The sequence below is a fragment of the Triticum urartu genome, chromosome 5, assembly GCF_003073215.2.
Source record: "Triticum urartu cultivar G1812 chromosome 5, Tu2.1, whole genome shotgun sequence".
In the NCBI taxonomy this organism is placed as follows: domain Eukaryota; kingdom Viridiplantae; phylum Streptophyta; class Magnoliopsida; order Poales; family Poaceae; genus Triticum; species Triticum urartu.
In genome coordinates, this window is record NC_053026.1 from 643,281,605 (window position 1) to 643,304,215 (window position 22,611).

General features: G+C 49.7%; 2 protein-coding genes across 2 annotated transcripts; one reads left to right on the top strand and one right to left on the bottom strand.

Annotated features, from left to right (window-relative positions):
- Positions 1 to 3,111: 3,111 nt before the first annotated feature.
- On the top strand, positions 3,112 to 9,092 carry LOC125511542 (COP9 signalosome complex subunit 1-like). The gene is made up of 6 exons (XM_048676941.1): positions 3,112 to 3,624; positions 6,369 to 6,689; positions 7,344 to 7,460; positions 7,555 to 7,640; positions 8,343 to 8,577; positions 8,673 to 9,092. Exons 1-6 carry the CDS (start codon positions 3,235 to 3,237, stop codon positions 8,862 to 8,864), a joined length of 1,341 nt encoding a protein of 446 aa, XP_048532898.1. The 5' UTR covers positions 3,112 to 3,234; the 3' UTR covers positions 8,865 to 9,092.
- A 403-nt stretch (positions 9,093 to 9,495) lies between these two features.
- LOC125511543 (RHOMBOID-like protein 2) lies at positions 9,496 to 12,284 on the bottom strand. Its single transcript, XM_048676942.1, has 4 exons — positions 11,859 to 12,284; positions 11,140 to 11,303; positions 10,628 to 11,045; positions 9,496 to 9,861 (listed from the first exon to the last, which is right to left on the bottom strand). The coding sequence occupies exons 1-4, from the start codon at positions 12,161 to 12,163 to the stop codon at positions 9,750 to 9,752; spliced, it is 999 nt and encodes a 332-aa protein (XP_048532899.1). The 5' UTR covers positions 12,164 to 12,284; the 3' UTR covers positions 9,496 to 9,749.
- Between the last annotated feature and the right edge of the window lie 10,327 nt (positions 12,285 to 22,611).

A 22,611-nucleotide genomic window follows, 5' to 3' on the forward strand; every position in this document is an offset into this window, starting at 1 on the left:
TAGGCGGGGTTGGCCCAATTGTGGTGAATGCCCTCTATGCAAGCAATGCCAGGAATCTGCGGCTCATCTCCTCTTCCAATGCCGATTCACTCTTCGGGTGTGGAACGATATTATTCCGTGGCTTGGATTGCACCACGTCAACACGGCCACCTGGGCGACGAGGGTCTCGGTGAGAGATTGGTGGACCAACAACATACACACTCGGGTTGGATCTCCCAAGGCGCTGGCCTCTCTGATGATGCTCATCTCATGGGAGATTTGGACCGAACGCAATGCTAGAGTCTTCCGTAACACGGCCGTCCTTCGATGGTTCTCATTTCCAAGATTAAAGACGAGGTGTCTCTTTGGGCTTTGGCCGGTGCAAAGCAGTTGGGTATTGTAATGCCGCGAGAGTAGTCCTTTCTTTTATTATTGCCGCTTTGCGGCTTTGTCCTAAAACTTCTTATTCAATGAAATGGCAAATCTTTTGCCTTGTTTCAAAAAAAAAAAGCAGCTTCTGTCTGCCCCCAGGTCGAGAAGAGCAGACACTGAAGCTGGAACATACTGGATTGAATTGGATTTGCCTGAATGAGTGATCAACTTTGGCAATCTTAGCCGAACGTGACGACTGACTGGATGAGATGTGAGTGAGTGCAATGGGATCCTCTTGGTTGCTAGATGCGGTGTCTTTGGATTGGTGTCTTGTCCAAGTGTGTGCGCGTGATTGTATGCTTCGGCGAGCTGGTAGTGACACGAGCAGACTCTGTCTGCTCCAGGTCGGGCAGGGCAGACTGAACCGACTTTGCCTGAATGCGGAGCTAGATCGCTTCCTCGAGCTGATGATCACAAGACTGAGCGGATGTACGAGTCTGGTATGCATTTCCTTCCTGGAAGGCACTAGAAATGCAGATCGCGTCTGGAGAAATGCTTGGAGTTCCTCAAGTAGAATCTTGAACCCCGTGATGCGATCCATGTCATCCACTCCAGAAGAATGTATGCTCGCCTGTACTTTGGTGCTGATCAGTAGTGTTTCGGCTTCGAAACCCTTTTCCAGCGAGAGTTTTGGTTGGGATAGTTTAGTTTGTGCCTTCGTTTCACCTTCAGCCAGATCTTCAACAGTAAGAACTACTAGGAAGCAATAGGTTTTTTTATAATTAATTATGAGCGTGGCTACATCTCAATCAAGTGACAAAAGATACAAAAGGAAGGAAGAAAATTTTACACGAATCTTCATGTAAGAACCCACAAATATAGCATTGACTAAGACTTTGGTTAAGTCTCAGTCGACTGAGATTTAGCAATCCCGATTAATTATATATAAGATTTTCTTTAAAAAGAAAAGTACAAGGCAATTATAGTAGTACGATTTGTCGACTTTTATTAAATCTTATAGAAAGAGATCAACCCGAAGACAACATAGTTATTCTTTGTCCACAAATATTCAAAATTTCACACCTAATACTATATTAACTTTGTTTTGTTTCTTTGAAATGAAACCGGAGACAAGGCCCCTGTTGATCGAATTTTTTGCCTGAATAAGTGGTTAACTTTGGCAATCTTTCATGGCAATGTGAGATCTAATGGTATACTGTTCTAGCTCAGTGGAAAGGTGTTACATACATATGTCCTTCTCAAGGAATCTAAGAGATACGTATATGATACGCAGAACTGCCAATGTAGACGAGTTATAGCACAAGCACAAAATTAAGGTTGGGAAGCTGGACTGGACCGGATTGCACTGAATTTGCCTGGACTGTGTGGATTGTGTGGCTGACTTCGGCAATCTTCATGGAACGTGACGGCTGACTGGATGAGATGTGATTGCGTATTTGCCTGGGGATTTACTTGCCGGCCACGGCCAGGTGAAGCAGAGGTGCCGGCGAGTCGGCAATAACTTGTGTACTCACTCTCAGCAATGTCTGAGCCAATGGGATCCAGCAGCTTGAGTAACGTTCTAGCTGAGCTGAAAGGTGCTAAAACAACACAAGTATCCGTCTCTTTCTCAAGGCCCCGAGAGAGAAATCAGACACTGAAATTCCAACGCACACGAGTTCAGACTTCAGAACCAAATTAACAGCGACAATTTTGTTCGTTTTGGAAAATCAGGGAGGCTCCACTGACAGACAAGAGATAATGGCACCTTACTACAGAGTTCGGTTGTGGTTAAAAAGCAAAACTAAAATGCTCAACGTCCAACTAAAACAGTTCCAAGTTTCTCTTAAAAAAAACAGTTCAAGGACAACAGGGGATGCAGTAATGGACTGAAGAGCACAACACACAAGCTCATCAGACGTCTTTCCTTCAGGTGCATTGTGTGTGGTGCTGCAGTCTTCTCTGTCTCTCTTGGAGTGGCGGTGAAAGTTTTCAGCCGATTGCACTGAAATAAAATGTAGCCCCGGCAGCAGGATACATACATCACACACAAGACACAGCACAGCTCGTCCCAAATGATGAAATGATACATCGTGAACAACACCAGATATATTATTACTAGTCGCTACCACAGTAACAAATGGATTTAACAGCATGAAGAACAACAGGCAAGCTACCAGTACCACAGTAACACATGGATTTAAACCCCCCAAAAAAGAGAGCCTACTCTAGTGACACACCTTCGCGCCCAGTCTTCCTCCTCTTCTTGCGCCGCTCCTCTCCGCTTGGTGCCGCATCCACCTCCGCCTCGCCATCGGGGCCCACGCGGGCGCAGCGGAAGGCGTGGAGCTCGGCGGCGGCCTCGGCCGCGCAGAGGACCAGCACGCCCGCCCCGGCGGGCAGCCTCGACGCCTCTCTGGCCGCGAAGCGGCTGAACACGCGGGCGGCCTTGTGTAAGCCCACCGGCTTCGACGAGACCACCTCGCCGCTCACCGCCCTCATCTCCGCCGCCGCCGCCGCCGCCGCTCGAGTGCTGGACCTCCTCGCTCGTCGGAATCTTCTTTGGACCTAAAACGTGAACACAGCACGCCACCAGCCCACCATAACATACATATAAAGAGGGTATTTCGGCCTGTTAGCCCATACGAATCATTGGGCCAAAGCACATGACCCAGAAAGGGGCGTTCATTCCAGCCCAAGTTGAGAACAAAACCCATGCCCGGCCCAACGTAACTTTACATATCTGCCCGCACCACCCGTGCTATTTCCAACCCAGGCCCTCCGTCTTTTCCCCTCCTCTGCATCTCTCCTCTCCCGAAGCTTCCGCCTCCCCCCTCTCTCTCTAGGGTTTTGCGGCGAACCCCACCGCCGATCCCCGGCAGCATGGACGTGGACTGCGAGGTCTCGGCGGCCGCGGCCACGGCGGTGACGAACGGGCTGGGCGGCGGGGAGCAGGCCGCCGCGGCGCCGGTCTCCGCCGACCAGCTCGACGTGGAGGCGTACGCGGCGCAGTACTCGGGCCGGACCCGCGTGGCGCGGCTCCTCTTCATCGCGGAGCGGTGCGGGGTGGAGGCGATCCAGCTCGAGGCGCTGCGGATGGCGCACGACGAGGCCAGGGCGCGCGAGGACACCGTGCTCTACCTCGACGCCGTCCTCAAGATCAACGGCCGGCTCGGCCCGCGCTACCGCCACGACCAGGCCTGGGTCGACTCCGTCAACCGCCGCGCCGAGCAGCGCAAGGAGAAGCTCGAGACCGAACTCAACGGCTACAGGGTGAGAAAACCCTACCCCTCCACTGACCCCCTGTTCTGGCCGCTTCTCTGAATTTACTGCATCGTTCCCATTAGTTTCTGCCTAGGATGTGGTGGTTGCGTTGATCTGTCGAGGAATTGCGCCTCCCATGTTGGTATTCCTGGCTGATCTGTCGATGAATTGCGCCTCCCGTGTTGGTATTCCTGGCTGATCTGTCTGGTTTATGATTATCATTGACGGATTAATTTGATGTACTGCCTACTCTGTGGAGTGTGGATGACTGATTTGCATGGTGCGAGTAGTAGTATCTAATTTATACTATTAGCCTATGGTGTCTTCCCTTACTATGTGCAAGCATAGTGTTCCTTGCATGAGCATGATTTTCTATGCTGTGATGATAAGATAGTAAATTGTGGTTACCTTGCACGTTGCTTACGCTGATGTTGATGATTGTTTGGTCATGGTGCGGTGCTGAACTATAGGTGTTATCTAGTTATCTGGGATGACAGTCATGCACGATTTCTCTGAATGCAATCCTTTTGCCACTACGTGATGTTTTAGGAAAAGTTCATTGTGCACAATTAAACTCTTTACATGGAAACAATCACTGGAAGTAAATAGAGCCATTAGCTGATTTAGCCATTGTTCCTAATATTAGCAGAATCAAGGTAAAACCAAGATATTTCATGCCAATATTGAGCCAAGTGAACTGTTTCCCAGTATGTTCAGCAATTATTCTTTTCTGCCATTGTGATCAGTCTGTTCATTATTACGTATGAACCCAGACTTCGATTGGTGCTAGACTTGGCTCACACATGTACAAGCCATCATCTGATTTATTTGCAGTTTATAGAAGGGACACACCCCTTTCTAATCACCAATTCTCACTGCTCCCTCCGTTCCTAAATATAAGTCTTTTTAGAGATTCCAATATGGACCACATACGGAGCAAAATGAGTGAATCTACACTCTAAACTACGTCTATATACATCCGTATGTAGTCCATATTGAAATTTCTAAAAAGACTTGTATTTAGGAACGGAGGGAGTGCATGCTACCTTGTCTGTATTCTGCCTTCTCGCGCCTCTGTGTTTTTGTGGCATGCCTTCCTGCACTTTGTTGCCTCTGTATATGCTGCTAGGGTCCATAATAGAAATGTGGTTCTGTGATTCAAATGTGAAATTTACCTAATATACTTTTATTCATTACTAGGAACGCTCAAATTGTTTAGAACATAGGATTGTGAGCACACTTGAAATTTCCTTTGCCTTCTCCAATATAAGATGTTGTTTCTGCTGCCAGAGCTTCCTTTGAGCCTGAGTTTCAGTCCCAGTTTACAGTTGCCGAATTTTGTTGTGTTGGACATATTTTATATTTTGTTACGGAAAAATAGCTAGGGGAGTAGGGATAAGCTAGTTAAACAAGCAGTAAAATTGGCAAAAGGTAGTTAGATAAGCGGAATCATCATTACCCCACCACAGCATCCTGTTTCATCCTGCAAAACTCATAAATTAGCTCATAATTTGCTCAAATCTTGCCTAAAATTAACACTACGTTTCTACTATGGTATTGTCTGCTAGCCTGCCCCGCTTGCATCCCTATCAATTGTCTGCTGGTTTAAGGATGGGGTGTGGGCAGTGTTTATCATCCAGCACAATGTGCGCTCTAGGTATGTGATAGATGCTGTCTAGGGTCCACAATTACTGCATCTGTTATAGTGAGTCATAACTAACTAACCTAAAAGAGTTATGATTATTTTTTCTGTGAATCATGCAATCTATATGCATGGGCCTGTAACAACAGTTTAGGAAGAGATGGTAGTGTTGAATATAGGCATAATGTACGTTGAAAATCTATAACATGTGTGAAAGTATTTGTTAGATCTGTTGTTGTATTCTTTATTCTCTTGCATTTGAATTCTAAGTGTAATATATTTGTTGGACACCGATATCCACCACACGTGTGGCATAATAGGCATTCGCCCACACACCGTGTGTGGCATGAGCAGGGGACAGCCCACACGGGCTGTGTGTGGGCGAACAGTATAATTGCCCACACGTCCTGACCCAGCTACATTAGGTACCCGCGGGATGACGATTTAGTTGCCATCCGGGATGGCAGATGTAGTTATCCGGGATGGCAAATATGGTTGTAAAAGCATCGCAACTCTCTCTGTTTTGCCTAACTATAGTTGTCATGTCTAATTTATGGTAGTTGCCGCGTATAATCAAATCATAGTTGTCGTGTGTGATTAACTACTTGCCACATATGGTCAAACAATAGTTGCCATGTGTGTTTACCTAGTTGCCACGTGTGGTTAATCACAGTTGCCATGTATGTTTATCTGATTGCCACGTACACGCAACTGCAGTTGCCGTCTAGCAAACGAATCATAGTTGCCATGTGTGTTTGCCTAGTTGCCATCCAACAACGTACGACTGTCGTGTGGGCGAAAAGCAATTCGCCCACACGTGCGTGGACTAGGTGGTGGCTGTGTGGGCAGAAACTAGTTCGCCTACACAGCGCAGCTGGCAACCGTGTGATGTGGGGCGTGTGGGCGACCTCTCCAACACCCACACACTGGCCTTGTCGATTCGTGGAAACTTAACTGGATGGTGATCCAGGCGTGTGGGCGAGTTGCAATGTTGCCACACGTGTGGGCGTTAGTGTTTTCGTATTTATTTGTGGCCTTGGCGAGTTTAATGGTGACGTGATATATGTATCAAACAAGTGACTCTGCATTTATGTTGCTTCTTTAAATGCAGACTAACCTGATCAAAGAGAGCATCAGAATGGGTTATAACGACATTGGTGACTTCTTCTATGCTCATGGCCACCTTTCAGAAGCCTTCAAAAGCTATATCCGGACACGGGACTATTGCACCACTTCCAAGCATATAGTTCAGATGTGTATGCATGTGATTCTGGTCAGCATTGAGTTGGGACAGTTTGCGCATGTTACCAACTATGTCAGCAAAGCAGAGCAAACCCCAGACACCTTGGATGCTGTCATTGTTGCAAAGTTGCGAGCAGCTGCAGGATTAGCCAACTTGGAGACGAAGAAATACAAACTTGCTGCCCGTAAGGTTTGTCCTCCAGAAACCCTGTTCTGTTTCTTTTTTTTCCTTGAGCTGAGCTTTCCTTGCACCTGTAAGCTTTTAAGCTGATGTTCTAGAGATGATTATTGCTTCCTGTAAATCAGTCTTCTGTATGCAAGAATTTTAATTCAACTTAAATTGAAACTTCATGTTTGGTAGTCCTATCTTGCTAGTTCTGTTCATGCGGTACCTCTTTCAAGGGCCAGTAGTATATTCTTGATAAACCCCCACTTGTTTCAAGATATCAGTGAAAAGCCTTGAACAGATCCAAGTGATTTGTTTGTTCGTTTACTATTCTGTGAAATTACTAATAGTGTATCATTGTAACTAAATTTACAACTATCAATTGTCATGTGTGGATTAGACAGCACTCACAAACTTTTCCTGACAGATATCAATATGGTACTGCACTTTAAACTGAATTTTGTTTACTCTCTTTGTTATAAATGATCAGCGTAACTTCGTTTAAAGTGCCTCCCATTGTTTCCTCCAGCTAGTAGTTTACGCACATTGGGATCCACATCCAGCTCCACCTCCAATTTATAGATAGTGGCTTGTCCAAAAATTGAAGTAAATTAGGCAATGTCTTGTGTTTTTGCCTGGTATAAAGTATTCTTGCTGAAATTCCCCCTTTCCATGAAGTTTCTCGAGACAGGACCTGAACTAGGAAGCAACTATTCTGAAGTCATAGCTCCGCAAGATGTGGCTGTCTATGGTGCCCTTTGTGCTCTTGCTTCTTTCGATCGTTCAGAACTGAAGGTTTACCTCTTGTTCTTCTTCTTTTTTGTGTGCCTTTTGTATGGTTGGTTGGTTACGGTTACACTGAAACATGATTGTTTGTTTATCTTGCCAGAGCAAAGTTATTGACAACATAAACTTCCGTAACTTTCTTGAGCTAGTGCCTGAAGTAAGGGAGCTGGTCAATGATTTCTATGCAAGGTATGCTCCTACTGGAACAGCCTTTAGTATTTTATTGTTCTTGCCCACCTTTTCAGTGTGTTGGTTGTTTTTACACTTGCTGCTCTGATAGGATATGTGGAAGATTTTGCAACTGTTGTTTTTACTATATCATCAGAGCTCAAAATAGAATATATGCATTGCTCTTTTTTCAGTAATGGAAACCCTTTTACAAGCAGTAGAACTTGCACTGATAAATCATAACAATTTCACAAGTATTGGCGCTCGCATAATTAAAATGATGTATACAACCCTTTATTTTTGGTCACTCTGACAGTGTCAACTCAAATACAGTAACTGCTATAATGAGAAATGAATCAGTTGGTTTTCTAACTCTCGTCCTTTTATATGCCACATCATTACTTATTGGGCCATATAGACAGCCGTTTGTTGGCAATGAGGCTAAAGTCATTACCCTTTTAGTTATTGGGCCATATCGACAGTTTCCTTCAATTTTAGACCTTATTTTCTAGAATATGGTGTCGATTAATGTGCCTTTTGGGTTTACAATTTAAAATACCATGAAAGCTTGATTGCCTGTACACCATTTTTTGGTTACAAAGTTGGGCTCCAAGTCCTTTTGAGGATAAACATTTGTTTGTGTCACTGCTAGATTAGGTTGTAGTTTTTTTCCAACCGATTTGTGTTAAATAAATATGCTAACAATTAAAATGTCCAAACTAGTCGCTATGGATCATGCTTGGAGCATCTTGAGAAGCTAAAGCCAAATCTCCTTCTGGATATCCATCTCCGTGAGCATCTTGGGACTCTGTACAATGATATCCGCCACAAAGCTATCATACAGTACACGCTTCCGTTCATATCTGTGGATCTCAACACAATGGCTAGTGCCTTCAAGAGCTCAGTATCGATGCTGGAGAAAGAGCTGGCTGCACTGATCACCGAGAACAAAATACAGGTACCCTTGAGAAGATTTCTCATCTTGCTGCATATACCATCATAATTCTCATATTATTATTCTGACCTGCTTCTTGGTTACCTTTTATGCTGCAGGCTCGGATAGACTCCCACAACAAGATCCTGTATGCAAGGCATGCTGACCAAAGAAACGCAACCTTCCAGCGGGCCCTCCAGACTGGCAATGAGTTTGAGAGAGATATCAAGGCCATGCTCCTGAGAGCCAACCTCATCAAGCACGATTTCAACCAGAAGAACTGGCCTGGACAAAGGAAGATGAACCTGTGAGCTCTGAGTTAATGCTAAAAGGTCTCCTCCGCTTGGAAATAGTTGTTTTGGGACAAAGGGTGCAATGGCACATTGAGAGGTTTCTGTCGGTGAACCGCCTTGATGGCTGAACAATCAACTTTGTTTTTCTTCTTTCTGTTGGCTCTTAGGCTGTGAATGTTGCTGGCACAAACGGTTTATGAATAGGTTATGCATCTGGAGATATGATATACTACCTGTTTGATGCCATTCCATGTGATTTAGAAAGTTCTTTTAACCGGCATAGTCTGTGCGCCCGCGGATTACACGGTCGGTGAAATGTCTCTTTTTCTTTTTTGGTGCGGCGGTCGGTGAAATGTCAACCGCGTAGCATGCGGTGGTTTGCATGTTGATTGCATTTCTTATGCAAAATTGGCTGCTCTGTGTGACTTGTTGTTGGAACTTGATTATTATTAATCGCCAAATGGAATCTTGCGCATGTGCCAATCAGGCCAGACCACACCTCAACTCTACAGCGCAGCTCAACTGGCAGCGTTGTGGGGATCACACAGGAGCTGTCTATTGCGTCGTTGCTTGGCCGCTGACTCAAAAAGGGTAAACACCAGCTGGAAGGAAGCAACGTCGCACATGGCAGGACAGATGAGAGAGACGATTCTCAAAGCAATCTTCATTCATTATACATTACAAAAGAATAAATCAAATGGACAAGAGATAAAGACCCCAACGAGTCTTGTCTGTGTGTGTGTCTAACCAATCAGGCAGTAGCCCCTTTTTCTTCCCTCCCTTGATCTATATCTACAAATATGGACCGGACAATATGTTGTGGGGGCACCCGCTGGAAGAATTCCTGACGACGGGGAAAGCGCTCGCTGCTGGAATTCTCATGTGTGTGTTGGTGGTGTGTGCTCAGTTGGCGCATGACCAGCTCGCGGTGGGGACGCAGCTGAGGTAGTGGCACCAGCCGCAGCTGCTGTTGGCGTTGGCGCCGCGGAACACCATGGCCAGCCCGATCGCGAATCTGCAGCGAAAAAGGTTTCCAACAGTCAGTCAGAGCGAGCACGGAAAGAATGGCCTCCTTTCTTCTTCGCCCGGCCATCTCGCCACCTTATTTTAATTCACCGACAGAAACGCGTCTAGTTGTTGAGACTTCAGACATAAAAATATGTTATACTACGACATGGTAATATGTGTGTGTGTGTGTGTGTGTGTGTGTGTGTGCAGGTTGGGCGTGGCTGTCAAGGTGTCGCACGTTAGGCTGGAGGAGGGAAAGGCGACCAAGAAAACTTTGTTTTACATGGTGGAGGAAGAAGAATAACAAGGCCAGCTACGGATCACTATGACTATGATGATGATGATGATGATGATATGGTTAATTTAACAATTGTATATATATTAGATAATAAAAAGAGCCATGGTGCTCTGTGTTTGCCTGTCGGTTCACATGAGTGCCTTAATGGGAGGAGGAAGGAACCTGGGTGCGCAGGCTCGTTGGCGCATCAAATCTAATCTACTAACGGGATGCACGCATGTGCAGTGCCCATGTACCTAACCCACATTTCGCTTCTCCACTTTTAACTTTTTCTTTCCCCACTAACTACTCCAGTTTAGGTGTCCATAAGTGTTAACTACAGTCTCTTCTGCAGGTGGCAACAAATGTCCACGTACTAGTACAAGGATATTCATATGTTTCCAACGGCTAAACGTGTTGTACGTAGGCGAAGTAATGCTGCTGCTTAATGACACTTTAAATGCACAATAACTGTAATATCTAGTATGATGCTTACCCTGCGACGGCGAGGGCGAGGGCGACGGCCATGAGCGCCCACTGGTAGGGGAGGTACTTCCTGGCGGTGCAGGGGCTGCCGGCGGGGAGGCGGTAGCGCTCCATCCACCCGAAGTGGGGGCGCATGAGCAGCACGAAGCCGATGAGGAACCCGGTGAGGAACCCCCCGATGTGCGCGAAGTTGTTGACGTGCGGCAGGATGCCCAGCACCAGGTTGACGGCGATGACGAAGAGCAGCGTGGTCACCGCCGCCACCTTGTTGGTGTAGATGGTCCAGTTGGACAGCAGCTCCGCCAGCATCGCCCCCAGCAGCCCGAAGAGCGCCCCGGAGGCCCCCACCGAGATGGCGCTCCGGATGAAGAGCGACGACAGCACGCTCCCGCCCACGCCGGAGATGAGGTAGATGCCGCCGATCCGCACTGCAGCCAACCAAAAGAAGACCTTGATGTCAATGGTGTTCTTAGGTGAGTGTTTGAAATCTGTGGCCTGCAAATTGTAATCATATATGCATACCGTATCCGAACTGCTGCTCGAGGCGGAGGCCGATGAAGAGGAGGCTGAGCATGTTGGCGACGAGGTGGAGGACGCCGGCGTGCATCCACATGCAGGAGAAGAGGCGCCACCCCTGGTGCCCGTGCACCACCTTGTCCCACACCAGCGCGCCCATCTTAACGAGCCTGCAATGCATGCACATCCAGCACAGGAGTGTAACGGTCAGGATCCATCGGCCGGGCCCCAGCTCATCATCAGGATGGATGCATGTACCCCATGCTGCCGTATATGGACAGGGGCTGTACTGGCATACCGCCGCAATACAGGCAGGCCCAGCTCATCTGCACTTGGCGTGTGGTTGGTGTCCTACCACTACCCGTGTTTCTTTTTTGGGTCATCTCTGGCGCCTCTGCCCTACGAATTATTTGGGTGCCGGATCTCATCTTGGCAAGTTCTTCGGTTGTTGATTAATTCATTCAGATTTCAGACTAATAATGTTGCGAAGAAACAGAATTGATGAATAGCACTTATTTTCTACTACTTGTTTCTCGCAACAGAAATCGTGTGTGCACAGTCGATCTGCAGACAGCTATACTACATGATTCTTGCCTCCTATTGCAACTACCTAGCTTTGCAGGTAAGCAAAGGCAGCAACTAGTAGCAGTAACATTTCCATGAACAGAAGCTGATTAACAGACAAAGAGAATTAAAGAAAAGATTGAGAAGAGGGAGGTGCTTACGTTGCGGAGGATGGGCCGAGCAGCGGGTTCTGGCGGAGGGGCTGGAAGGAGAAGCGGTGGAGGAAGCGGGCGACGCACTGGCCGTCGCGCCCCGGCTTGGCGTTGTGGGCGGGGCAGTTGTTGTAGTACATGGCGATGGTGAAGACGGTGATGTTGGCGACCAGGATGGAGGGCACCAGCCAGGGCGTCCACTCCCGCTCCCCCTCGTGCTGCGGGTACAGCGGCGACGGCACCTTGCCCGGCTCCTGCTTCGCCTTCCTCGGCGACGACCCGCCCTTCTCCACGTCCGCCCGCGACGTCGCCATTGGTTGGTGCTAGGACGGAGCTGCCTGCTCTTGGCGTGGGTTGCTACTGAGTCTCTCTTCTCGTGTGGAGGCGGAGGCGGAGGCTGGGATTTAGAGGTGGTGGCGGTGGAGTGTGAGGAGGACGGGGAGAGGAGTGGGAATAAATACAGGGGAGGAGGAGGAGCGGGGCGACGGGTGGAGTGGAGGTCGCACGGAAGGCACCGCGCGGTTGGCTGTTGGCTGGCTGGAAGGGTCCGGGCCCATGTGCATGTGGCATCGGTGTATACATCTATCTCTCGTGTCGTGTGTAATGTGCGGGCGGACGGACGGACGGCTGCAGGCGACGCGGTTCCACTGCCATTGGTCCTCGCCCCCTTTGACTCCCTGGGCCGAAACGGTACGTGCTGCTACCTACAGTCGGTGCTACGCGTCTACAGTAGTATTTTTCTCTTTGAAGCGGCACAGACAGTCGGTGCTCGTGCTAATCGTGTTCAATGGGCATTGCTGACTTGTTCGAACTGCAGTGTTCTGCATTTCCCCAAGCACCAGGCCCTCAAACGCCAACGCGTCCGCAGGCAGTGACCGGACACATCTCATTTGTTAGTTTTCACACACGCGTTCCTCAAAACCATACAACCCACGCAACGCTATGTAAAACACGTTCATATCCCAATTCATCTGATCAACATTGTATTGCCGGACAAAAGGAGCATAGTTTATCGGATCAACATTGCATCGCTGGACAAAAGGAGCATAGTATGTCAGAGTAGTTCAACGCCAAATTCATACTACAAACAATTTAACACACAGTTAAAATATAAACGGAATGGGGAAGGACTAAGAGTATCTTCAACAGCCGCGCAATGCGCGGCACGCTAAAAATCAAAATACAGCGCCGGGTGAGCCAGCTTTTGCGTGCGGTGGTGCGCTGGCTCCAACGGCCGCCTCAAAATAAAGCGTGTTCGAGCCGCTCCAGCAGGTGCGTTATATTTAATCTTTTTTTCCTTGGCGCCTACTATGTGAACTACGATTCGATACATATTTGGTTCCAATAGTACAAATATGGAGATAGTTCGTCACATAGCTTGCTTCTACGATACAAAATAGTGCGTAGATAGTTCATAGTCTTCTCCTACGATAGATAGATAGATAAATAAAATGAAAAACTACTACTACTCGTCATTCTTCGACTCGGACTCTGCCTCGATGATGTCCTCCTCTGACGTCTGAGCGTAGGCGTCAAGGAACCGCTCGTCGCTGGAGTCCCAGGACGACGCATCTCTTAGCTTGATATTGAATTTAGCGACCACCTTCCGCGTTCGCTTGTCCTCGCGATAGGTGGCTCGCTCCTCCCTCCTCTCCTCCCTCTCCGCCCTCCTCTTGGCGAAGAACTGTTCCTCGTTGATGATGTCTTGCGGGAAGCGTTGGCGCCACAGCGCCATGGCTTCCTCGTCCATCTCGGCCAGGCTGAGACGGCGCTCCCGCCTCCGGTACTCGCAACGATCCTCGTCGGTGATAAACCGCGGGGGAGGCGCCAACTCATGTGCCCGCTCCGCTCCCGCGTCGCCACGTCAGTGAAGTTCATGTCCCAACGGGACCGCCGGAGGTGCCACGCCGCAGTGTCATACGCGCGGGCGCCATCCTGGGCGGTGTCGAAGGTTCCGAGGCCGAGGCGCACGCCGCCGCCTGACCGAATCTCGGCGGAGTAGGTGCCGGATGGACGCACGCGGACGCCGCGGTAGCCCAAAGCTCCCCAGCGGTGAGGCGGCATGGTGGCGCAGTGGTGTCGTGTCGGCGGCGGGGAGAGAAAGCGGTAGAGGGAGCGATGAGAGAGTGGCAGAGGGCGCTGCAATTTTATAGACGCGCCGGACGCGATGCGCCAAATCTAGCGCGCGAGCTGTCGCCTTTTCTCGCGCGCGCAATCGTTTCCCGCGCGCGCCAATTTCCCGCCTCCGTTGGAGCGCGTGAAAACATCCCGCGCGCACTAAAATGCCAGCTTACCGCGCGCGCATGTCTTTTGGCGCGGCTGTTGGAGATGCTCTAAGGAAATCACCATTTCCTCGCTGGACCCTTCCCCTTCCAGCCGTCGGCGCGGCTGTGCCCGTCCTTTGTGTAGGCATCGGCGTGCGGAGGTGCGTCATCATCAGAGCTGGAGGTGGAGCTGTCCATCAGGTCGGAGTCGGAGCTGCACCTCATGCCTGACAGCCTGTAGAGCAGGCGGTATCGCTCCTTCGCATGGCGGGCCGCCTTCGCCATCGCCGCAACCTCCTTGTTTGCCCCGCGCTCCGACAACTCGATGGCGAGTCAGAGCGCCTTGGAAATCTTGTGGTGGAGGCGTTGCGCATCCTTCTCTGCCGTCATGAGAGAGCGACGGAGGACCGACGCGAGGAGCGCGGCATCGGGATCAACCGACGGACTCGTGCGCGGACATCGCCTCCCCCTCTTCCTTGCCCAATGCCGCTCGCGTCGGGCTGTATGTGCCTCTGACTCGGGCTCCTCGTGCACGCCGGCCCCTACGCGGGCACGAGGACCCAGCGGTGGCCAGGTGTGGGAGTCCTGGACTAAGGGGTCCTCGTGCGTCCGGCCTGTTAGCCATGGGCCGGACTGATGGGTTGTGAAGATACGAAGACCGGAGACTGCACCCGTGTCCGTATGAGACCCTCCTTGACGTGGAATACAAGCTTGGTGACTAAATATGTAGATCCCTTTCTTTGTAACTGACCTTGTGTAACCCTAGATCCTCCCGGTGTCTATATAAACTGGAGGACTTAGTCCGGAGGGGAGAGACATCATCATAACTATTGGGGATATTACTGCTGGGCGTAAACCGGCCTATCTGGGCCGGGTCAACTTCATCAGTAGTTCCAGAAGTGATAAAGCCCAATAAGGCAGATGAGGGCCTAAGGCCCGTAGCCGGTTCAAGACTTGTAGCTGTAAACCAGAATTTGTATATAAACTTGTATTGTAAGTTAGGAATAAGGAGAGACCAACCCGGATACGAATATCGACCGGTGTTGGGACTCTGTGAACCGACGGGTGTCACCCGTGTATATAAGGGGACGACCCGGCGGCAGTTCAAGGACAACAGACAACAACTCGAGACATAGGCGAAGCTTGTTTGCTCCCTAGTCATCGAAACCCCATCAATTCCATCACAACTAGACGTAGGCTTTTACCTTCATTGAAGGGGCCGAACTAGTATAAACTCTCTTGCGTCCCTGTGTCTGCTTTAACCCCTTCAAGCTAACCAGTCGCGATGGCTCCACGACTAAGTCCTTTCTCTAGGACATCTGTCGTGACAAAACCACGACAGTTGGCGCCCACCGTGGGGCAATCGCACGATGGTTTCCGGTTCTTGGAGGGCCTCTTTGAAGGACTCGAGGGCTACGCTGTAGGCCGGATGACTAAGAGTCATCGCGGCAAGCTCTACATCGACGACGCAGGCTGGGGCCCCGAGGCCGGCTCAATTGAGTATGGGTACCGGGTCCCCTTTGGTAGCATTCACGTTTTCATTGGCAAGATCGGTGAACCGGGACCTGAGCCGGACATCTGCACCGACCTCGTCGAGACGGCTCAGCATGCGCGATCCTCCTGGGTTAAACTGGCCATGAAGCGTGCCTTCGTGGGAGTCATCCATGGAGGAAGTTATGAGGACGGATCGGAATTTCGCGGCGCGACCGTCGTTTGTTCCGGTGACGAATCTTCGACCGGAGAAACCGAATCTCTTTATCAGCTACAAGATGGCCGGATTGGGAGCTGTTCCGATGGCGACAGTATTCCGGACCCCTCTGATCTGCCCAACCGGGTTGGAATATTCATGGCCGGAACACAAGCAGCGCTTCATTCTTCGACAGGTGCGGCAACGATCTCCGGGTCAGCAGCGGCGATGGCTGCTGGGGCAGGAGGCCCTGTGCGCCCGCCGGCTCAGGTTCTATCAGAACTATTTGATGCGTTGGCTGTGCTTATGGCGGAAGTTAATCCGCCGGATCAGGACGTTCACAACGCGGAGATTGCAAAGGTAAAGGAACAGATCACCCAGGCCAAGGCGGATCTGGCGGCTGAGGACACCAGGATGGCCGCAGAGCGGGCCGCTTTAGACGCACAGGCCTATAGGCTTATGTTGGACCAGAGCGCGTTGCATGAAGTCATGAGGAGGAAGCACCGATCCCGCTTACCTCCGGTTTTCGAGGCCAGAGACCTTTTCAACACTCCAGGACCAAGAGCCGGCAATCCGCTGGAGGGAAACCGGGCAGAAGCCCCTGGGACCGGTGCACCGGTTCAGCCTCGTCAGATGGACCCGCCTCGTCAAAACACCGTTATACCTCAGGCTGCTTTAACACCTCCGGGTCACTACTCCAACCCAATGGACAATCTTGTTGCCGCTGCTGCACGTCTGGAGGCCATTCCAATTGAAGGTGACTCGCCGCAGGCAGTAGAGACGCGACGGGTCAAGGAACTTTTGAGGACAGCTTTGGCCCAACAGAAATCGTACTCATACAGCCGCGACCGGATCCACTCGACCCCCCGTCCAAGCCGGAGCTATAGCAGACATATGGATGAACCAGCAGTGTCGAGTAATGAACGACGTGGGGCACCCCGTGACAACAACCCGGCGGGTGGTGCTGATAACGCTCAGGGAGTGGTGGACCGGGCCCGCACGCGCAGGGAGGCCGAGTTAGCCACACATCATCAGGCTCGGCAGCTCACGCTGGTTCGTCCAACCACCTTGACTGAACCTGGTGTTACTTCTAGTTCTTTGGGGGTGCCTTGCCTTATCCCCGCTTTACGCAACGTGCGCCTGCCCAAGGATTTCAAAGGCCCGCACAAGGTACCAAATTACACGGGGGATCAACCTCCAGAGACATGGGTGGAGAGCTATGAGATGGCCATGGAGATGCTTGATATGGATAACGCGGCGTGTGCGAAATACTTCACCATGATGCTTGAAGGAACGGCTCGTACTTGGTTAAAAAGCTTGCCGGCTAATTCTATCAGTTCATGGGCCCAATTACGAGCCTGGTTTATCAGCAATTTCAAGGATACCTGTAAACAGCCTATGTCGATAGTGGACTTAGCTGCATGCGTCCAGGAGGAAGGAGAATCAATGACTCATTGGGTGCGCCGGGTTTCACAAGTGTTGCACTCCTCAGACCGCATCAACGCTGACACCGCAGTATTAACCCTAGAAGGCAACTGCCGGTTTGGGCCCCTGAAGCTGAAGTTGGGACGGATGAAGCGTCATTGCACCGACATGGGGACCCTCATGGCCGCTTTGGTGAAATATGCTGATTCTGATAGTACCAAGGATCCCGAATCTGATGATGACAAGACAGGGAAAGGGAAGAAGAACAGCAGCTCCAAAGGTCAGCAGCATCACTGGGCAGGCAATGGTGGTGGAGGCAAGCGTAAAGCGGATGGTAACATGGACTTTGTGGCTAATACCAACGCATAGGACAATGGCCAGCGATGCAAGGGTAGACCGAAAAATCGTAATGGAGCACCCAACCCTAACCCAAACCGCCTAAACTATCTGCTAAGCCAGCCCTGTCCAAGACATGGGACGAAGGAGGCGCCAGCAAACCACCTTTGGAAGGATTGCTTTATTATGCAGGAGTTCAAGAATTCTAATAATTTCCGGTATGATCACAAATCTGGCGGTGGCTCAGGATCCGGGCCGGGTTACGGTGGAGGAAGTTCCGGTTCAGGATTCAATGGTAATCCGGGCGGACATAATGGTCAAAATGGCCAGAACAACCAGGGTGGTTACAAACAACAGCAGCAACAGTCAGGTTACCAGAGCAACCCAAAGCAGTTGAGTAGTGGGCAGTACCATGTCTTCACCACTAGCTTGGACAAGCGAGACCGGAAGGTTCAGAGGCGGGCGGTCAACTCTGTTGAACCGGCCATACCCCGTTATCTACGTTGGTCGGAACAACCAATCATATGGAGCAGAGAGGATCACCCTTCCCAGGTCGATAATCCGGGTCAGTTGGCTCTAGTGGTGGCGCCTCAGGTGGGAGGTTATAAGTTCACCAAGGTGCTCATGAATGGAGGGAGCAGCATTAACATCCTGTATTATGAGACCTTCCGTCGTATGGGACTAACAGATAAAAATCTCAAACCGTCTAATACAGTGTTCCATAGCGTAGTGACAGGCAGATCAGCGTATCCCGTTGGTAAGATAGCTCTGGAAGTAGCCTTTGGGGATGACCATGATTCCAGGTCGGAGACATTGATGTTTGAAGTGGTGAAAATCCAGAGTCCATATCACGCCCTGTTTGGGCGACCGGCTTACGCCAAGTTTATGGCACGGCCCTGTTATGTGTATTTGCAGCTCAAGATGCCGGGTCACAGGGGGACAATAACGGTTCACGAAAGCCGCAAAATCACTTTGGAATGCGAGGAAGGAGATGCGGCTTATGCAGAGTCGGTTTGTGCCACCGAGGAGTTGAAGTACTATAAAGACAATGTTGATCCGGCGGACATGACTCCGTTGAAGAAGCCAACTACGGAGCATGATCCAGCCCTGAAGTTCAAATCGGCAGTAGAAACTAAGCTTGTTGACTTTGTACCTGGCGATTCGTCCAAGCAGTTCAGCATCAGTGCCAACTTGGATCCGAAATAGGAAAGCGCGTTCATCGAGTTCATCTGTGAGAATCGGGACATTTTTGCATGGAAGCCCTCTGACATGCCAGGTGTACCAAGGCAACTCGCTGAGCACACACTTAATGTGGATCCTAAATATAAACCGGTGAAACAGTTCCTCCGCCGGTTTAACGAAGAAAGACGCAAGGCGATTGGAGAAGAGGTAGCCAGGCTCTTAGCAGCTGGCTTTATTGTTGAAGTTTTTCACCCTGAGTGGCTTGCCAATCCGGTGCTGGTCCTCAAGAAAAACGGCACCTGGAGCATGTCTGTGGATTACACAGATCTTAATAAGGCTTATCCAGCAGATCCTTTTGCCCTCCCCCGTATTGATCAAATTATTGATGCTACGGCAGGTTGTGAGCGTTTAAGTTTTTTGGATGCGTATTCTGGCTATCATCAGATCAAAATGGCAGTTAAGGACCAGGAGAAGACAGCATTTATAACTCCCTTTGGAGCCTTCTGCTATGTGTCTATGCCCTTCGGGCTCAAGAGTGCCCAGGCAACTTACCAATGGTGTGTACAAAATTGTCTTCACAAGCAGATTGGCCGTAATGTACATGCTTACGTGGATGATATCGTGGTTAAGTCCAGGGAGAAGGAGACTCTGATTGATGATTTGAAGGAAACCTTTGATAACCTGAGAACATACAAGATGATGCTTAATCCGGACAAGTGTGTCTTTGGTGTACCGGCGGGCAAGCTATTGGGTTTTCTGGTGTCCAACAGGGGAATTGAGGCTAATCCGGAGAAGATCACGGCTATCACCTCCCTGGCTAAACCGAAGTGTATCAACGATGTTCAACGCCTGGCAGGCCGGATTGCCGCGTTAAGCCGGTTTATCAGTCGTCTTGGTGAGAAGGCAATCTCTTTGTATCAGATGTTGAAAAAAATGGATCAGTTTGTTTGGAGCTCCGCCGCTAATGAAGCATTTGAGGACTTAAAGCGTCAGTTGGACAATCCACCTGTGCTCGCTGCTCCCATTGACAAGGAGCCGTTACTGCTATATGTTGCTGCTAATGCTCGGGCGGTCAGCGTGGCTATTGTGGTGGAGCAAGAGGAGGCAGGCAAGGAGCATCCGGTTCAACGACCGGTCTATTATATCAGCGAGGTGCTAATCAAGTCCAAGCAAAGGTATCCGCATTGGCAGAAGCTGGTGTATGGAGTTTTTATGGCAAGCCAGAAGCTTAAACAATATTTCCAAGGGCACCCAATTACGGTGGTCAGTTCTGCTCCTTTGGGAGATATCATCCAGAACCGGGAAGCAACTGGCCGGATTGCAAAGTGGGCCATAGAGTTGGGGCCGTATGGTTTGAAGTATGTGCCTCGGACAGGGGTTAAGTCTCAAGCACTTGTTGATTTCATCAATGATTGGACGGAAATGCAAGCACCTGAAGAAAAGCCGGATCACACGTATTGGACCATCCATTTTGACGGATCCAGGCAGTTGGAAGGCTCGGGGGCTGGAGTCGTATTAACTTCCCTACGAGGTGATAAGTTTTGTTATGTTCTCCGCTTAATGTTCCCTTGTACTAACAATGTAGCTGAGTATGAAGCCTTGCTCCATGGTCTCCGGATGGCTAAGGAGATGAATCTAAGTCGAGTTAAGTGCTTCGGTGACTCGGACCTTGTGGCTCAGCAAGTGTCTGGCACTTGGGACTCCAAGGACCCACTCATGGCAGCGTATCGTCGGGAGGTGGATACTGTTGCAGGTTATTTCAAAGGCTATCAGGTGGACCACGTGGACCAGCGGAAAAATGAAGCGGCGGACGCTTTAAGCCGGCTGGGCTCTCAGCGCAAACCGGTCCCGCCCAATGTTTTTCTGGATGTGCTGCACAACCCGTCGGTCAAGATCCCTGGTGAAGAGGATTTGGCTATTCCTGATCCGGAGGCTCAATTGGTGGCGGCTCTTCATGTTATTCTGGATTGGACGCTTCCTTACCTGGCGTACAAGAACCGGGGCGAGTTGCCAGAGGATGAGATTCTGGCCCGGCAGATAATCCGGTGATCCAAGTCCATGGCTATCATCAACGGCGAGTTGCATCATTGCAGTGTATCAGGAGCTTTTCAACGCTGCGTGTCTCCTGAAGAAGGCCGTGAAATTTTGCGTGAGATCCATGAAGGAGATTGTGGTCACCATGCCGGTTCAAAGTCTCTGGTGGCTAAAGCGTTTCGCCATGGCTTCTATTGGTTAACTGCTCATGCTAATGCGGAGGATCTGGTCAGACGATGTGATGGTTGCCAAAGGTTTTCAAGACGTGCTCATGTACCGGCTCAAGAATTGAGAATGATTCCAATTACTTGGCCGTTTGCGACTTGGGGGCTGGATATGGTTGGGCCTTTCAAAAGGTCCAAAGATAAGAAGACCCACCTCCTGGTGGCGGTTGACAAGTTTACAAAGTGGGTGGAGGCAGAACCTGTTAGCAAGTGTGATGCGGCCACGGCGGTTTAGTTCATCAAAAAGGTGATTTTCCGGTTTGGCTTTCCGCACAGTATTATCACAGATAATGGTACCAATTTGTCCAAAGGTGCTATGAAGGAGTTCTGCGAACGGGAGCACATTCGGCTCGACGTTTCATCAGTGGCACATCCACAGTCCAATGGTCAAGCAGAAAGAGCTAATCAAGAGATCTTGAGAGGCATCAAGCCCCGGCTCATGGTTCCTTTGCAGAGAACGCTGGGTTGTTGGGTAGAAGAATTACCATCTGTGTTATGGAGCATCAATACAACACCCAACAGATCAACAGGATACACACCGTTCTTCATGGTTTATGGAGCGGAGGCGGTTCTCCCCAGTGATATCCATCATGATTCACCTCGTGTAACGGCTTATATTGAAGCGGACAACGAGACAACACGGCAAGATGCTTTGGACCGGTTGGATGAAGAGTGTGACATCGCAGCCGCCCGATCGGCGATTTACCAGCAGGATCTTCGTCGTTATCACAGTCGCCGAGTCAGAACCAGAACCTTTCAGGAAGGAGATTTGGTGCTTCGGCTCATCCAAGATTAGACTGATATGCATAAGTTATCCCCACCTTGGGAGGGGCCTTTCGTGGTCAGCAAGAATCTGCGCAACGGGTCGTACTATCTGATCGATATTCGAGAGCATAAAGACTCACGTACATCAGAGGAGGAGACTAACAGGCCGTGGAACATAGCTCATCTTCGGCCTTACTATACCTGAGCCATTGGCTATACTTATGTACATATTACGATAATGTATATATTATGATTAAATATAATAAACCGGAACCTCAGCTAAAGCGGGGTATCTGTTCTTTTACATCATGTGAGGTTACACGGAGTTGCTCTAAAGCCGCCTCCGGTTTACCCCTTGAGTTCGCTTTTTAAAAGCATCATGTTATATCACTTGGGGGTTTGGTCGTGTCCGAACCAATACCATGCCTCTTGATAGGCGAGAGCCACCAGATCACTTGGGGACTTGGTCATGTCTGAACCAGTCATGCCTCTTGATCGGCTTAAGGCCACATAATCACTTGGGGGCTTGGTTGAACCCAAACCATGACCATGCCACTTGATCGGCATAAATGCCACGGTTTCATTTGGGGACCTGGCTGACTAGAACCATAGTTACACCTAACGGGAGCTTGGTCGTGTTCGGCCATGGTAACACCATCTGATCAGCTCAAATAAACCTTTTTTTGCAATGTTTTTTCATTGCACTTGATTTACACTTTTCTTTGAAGGAGGGTTTTTGCTTTTTATTGCGTTTTTTAAACTGACAAAGTTTTTTAACCAATCAATTCACGAAACACAGTTCACGTCAATCCGAAGACTATTTACCGGTTTGATCCTTGTTGTTA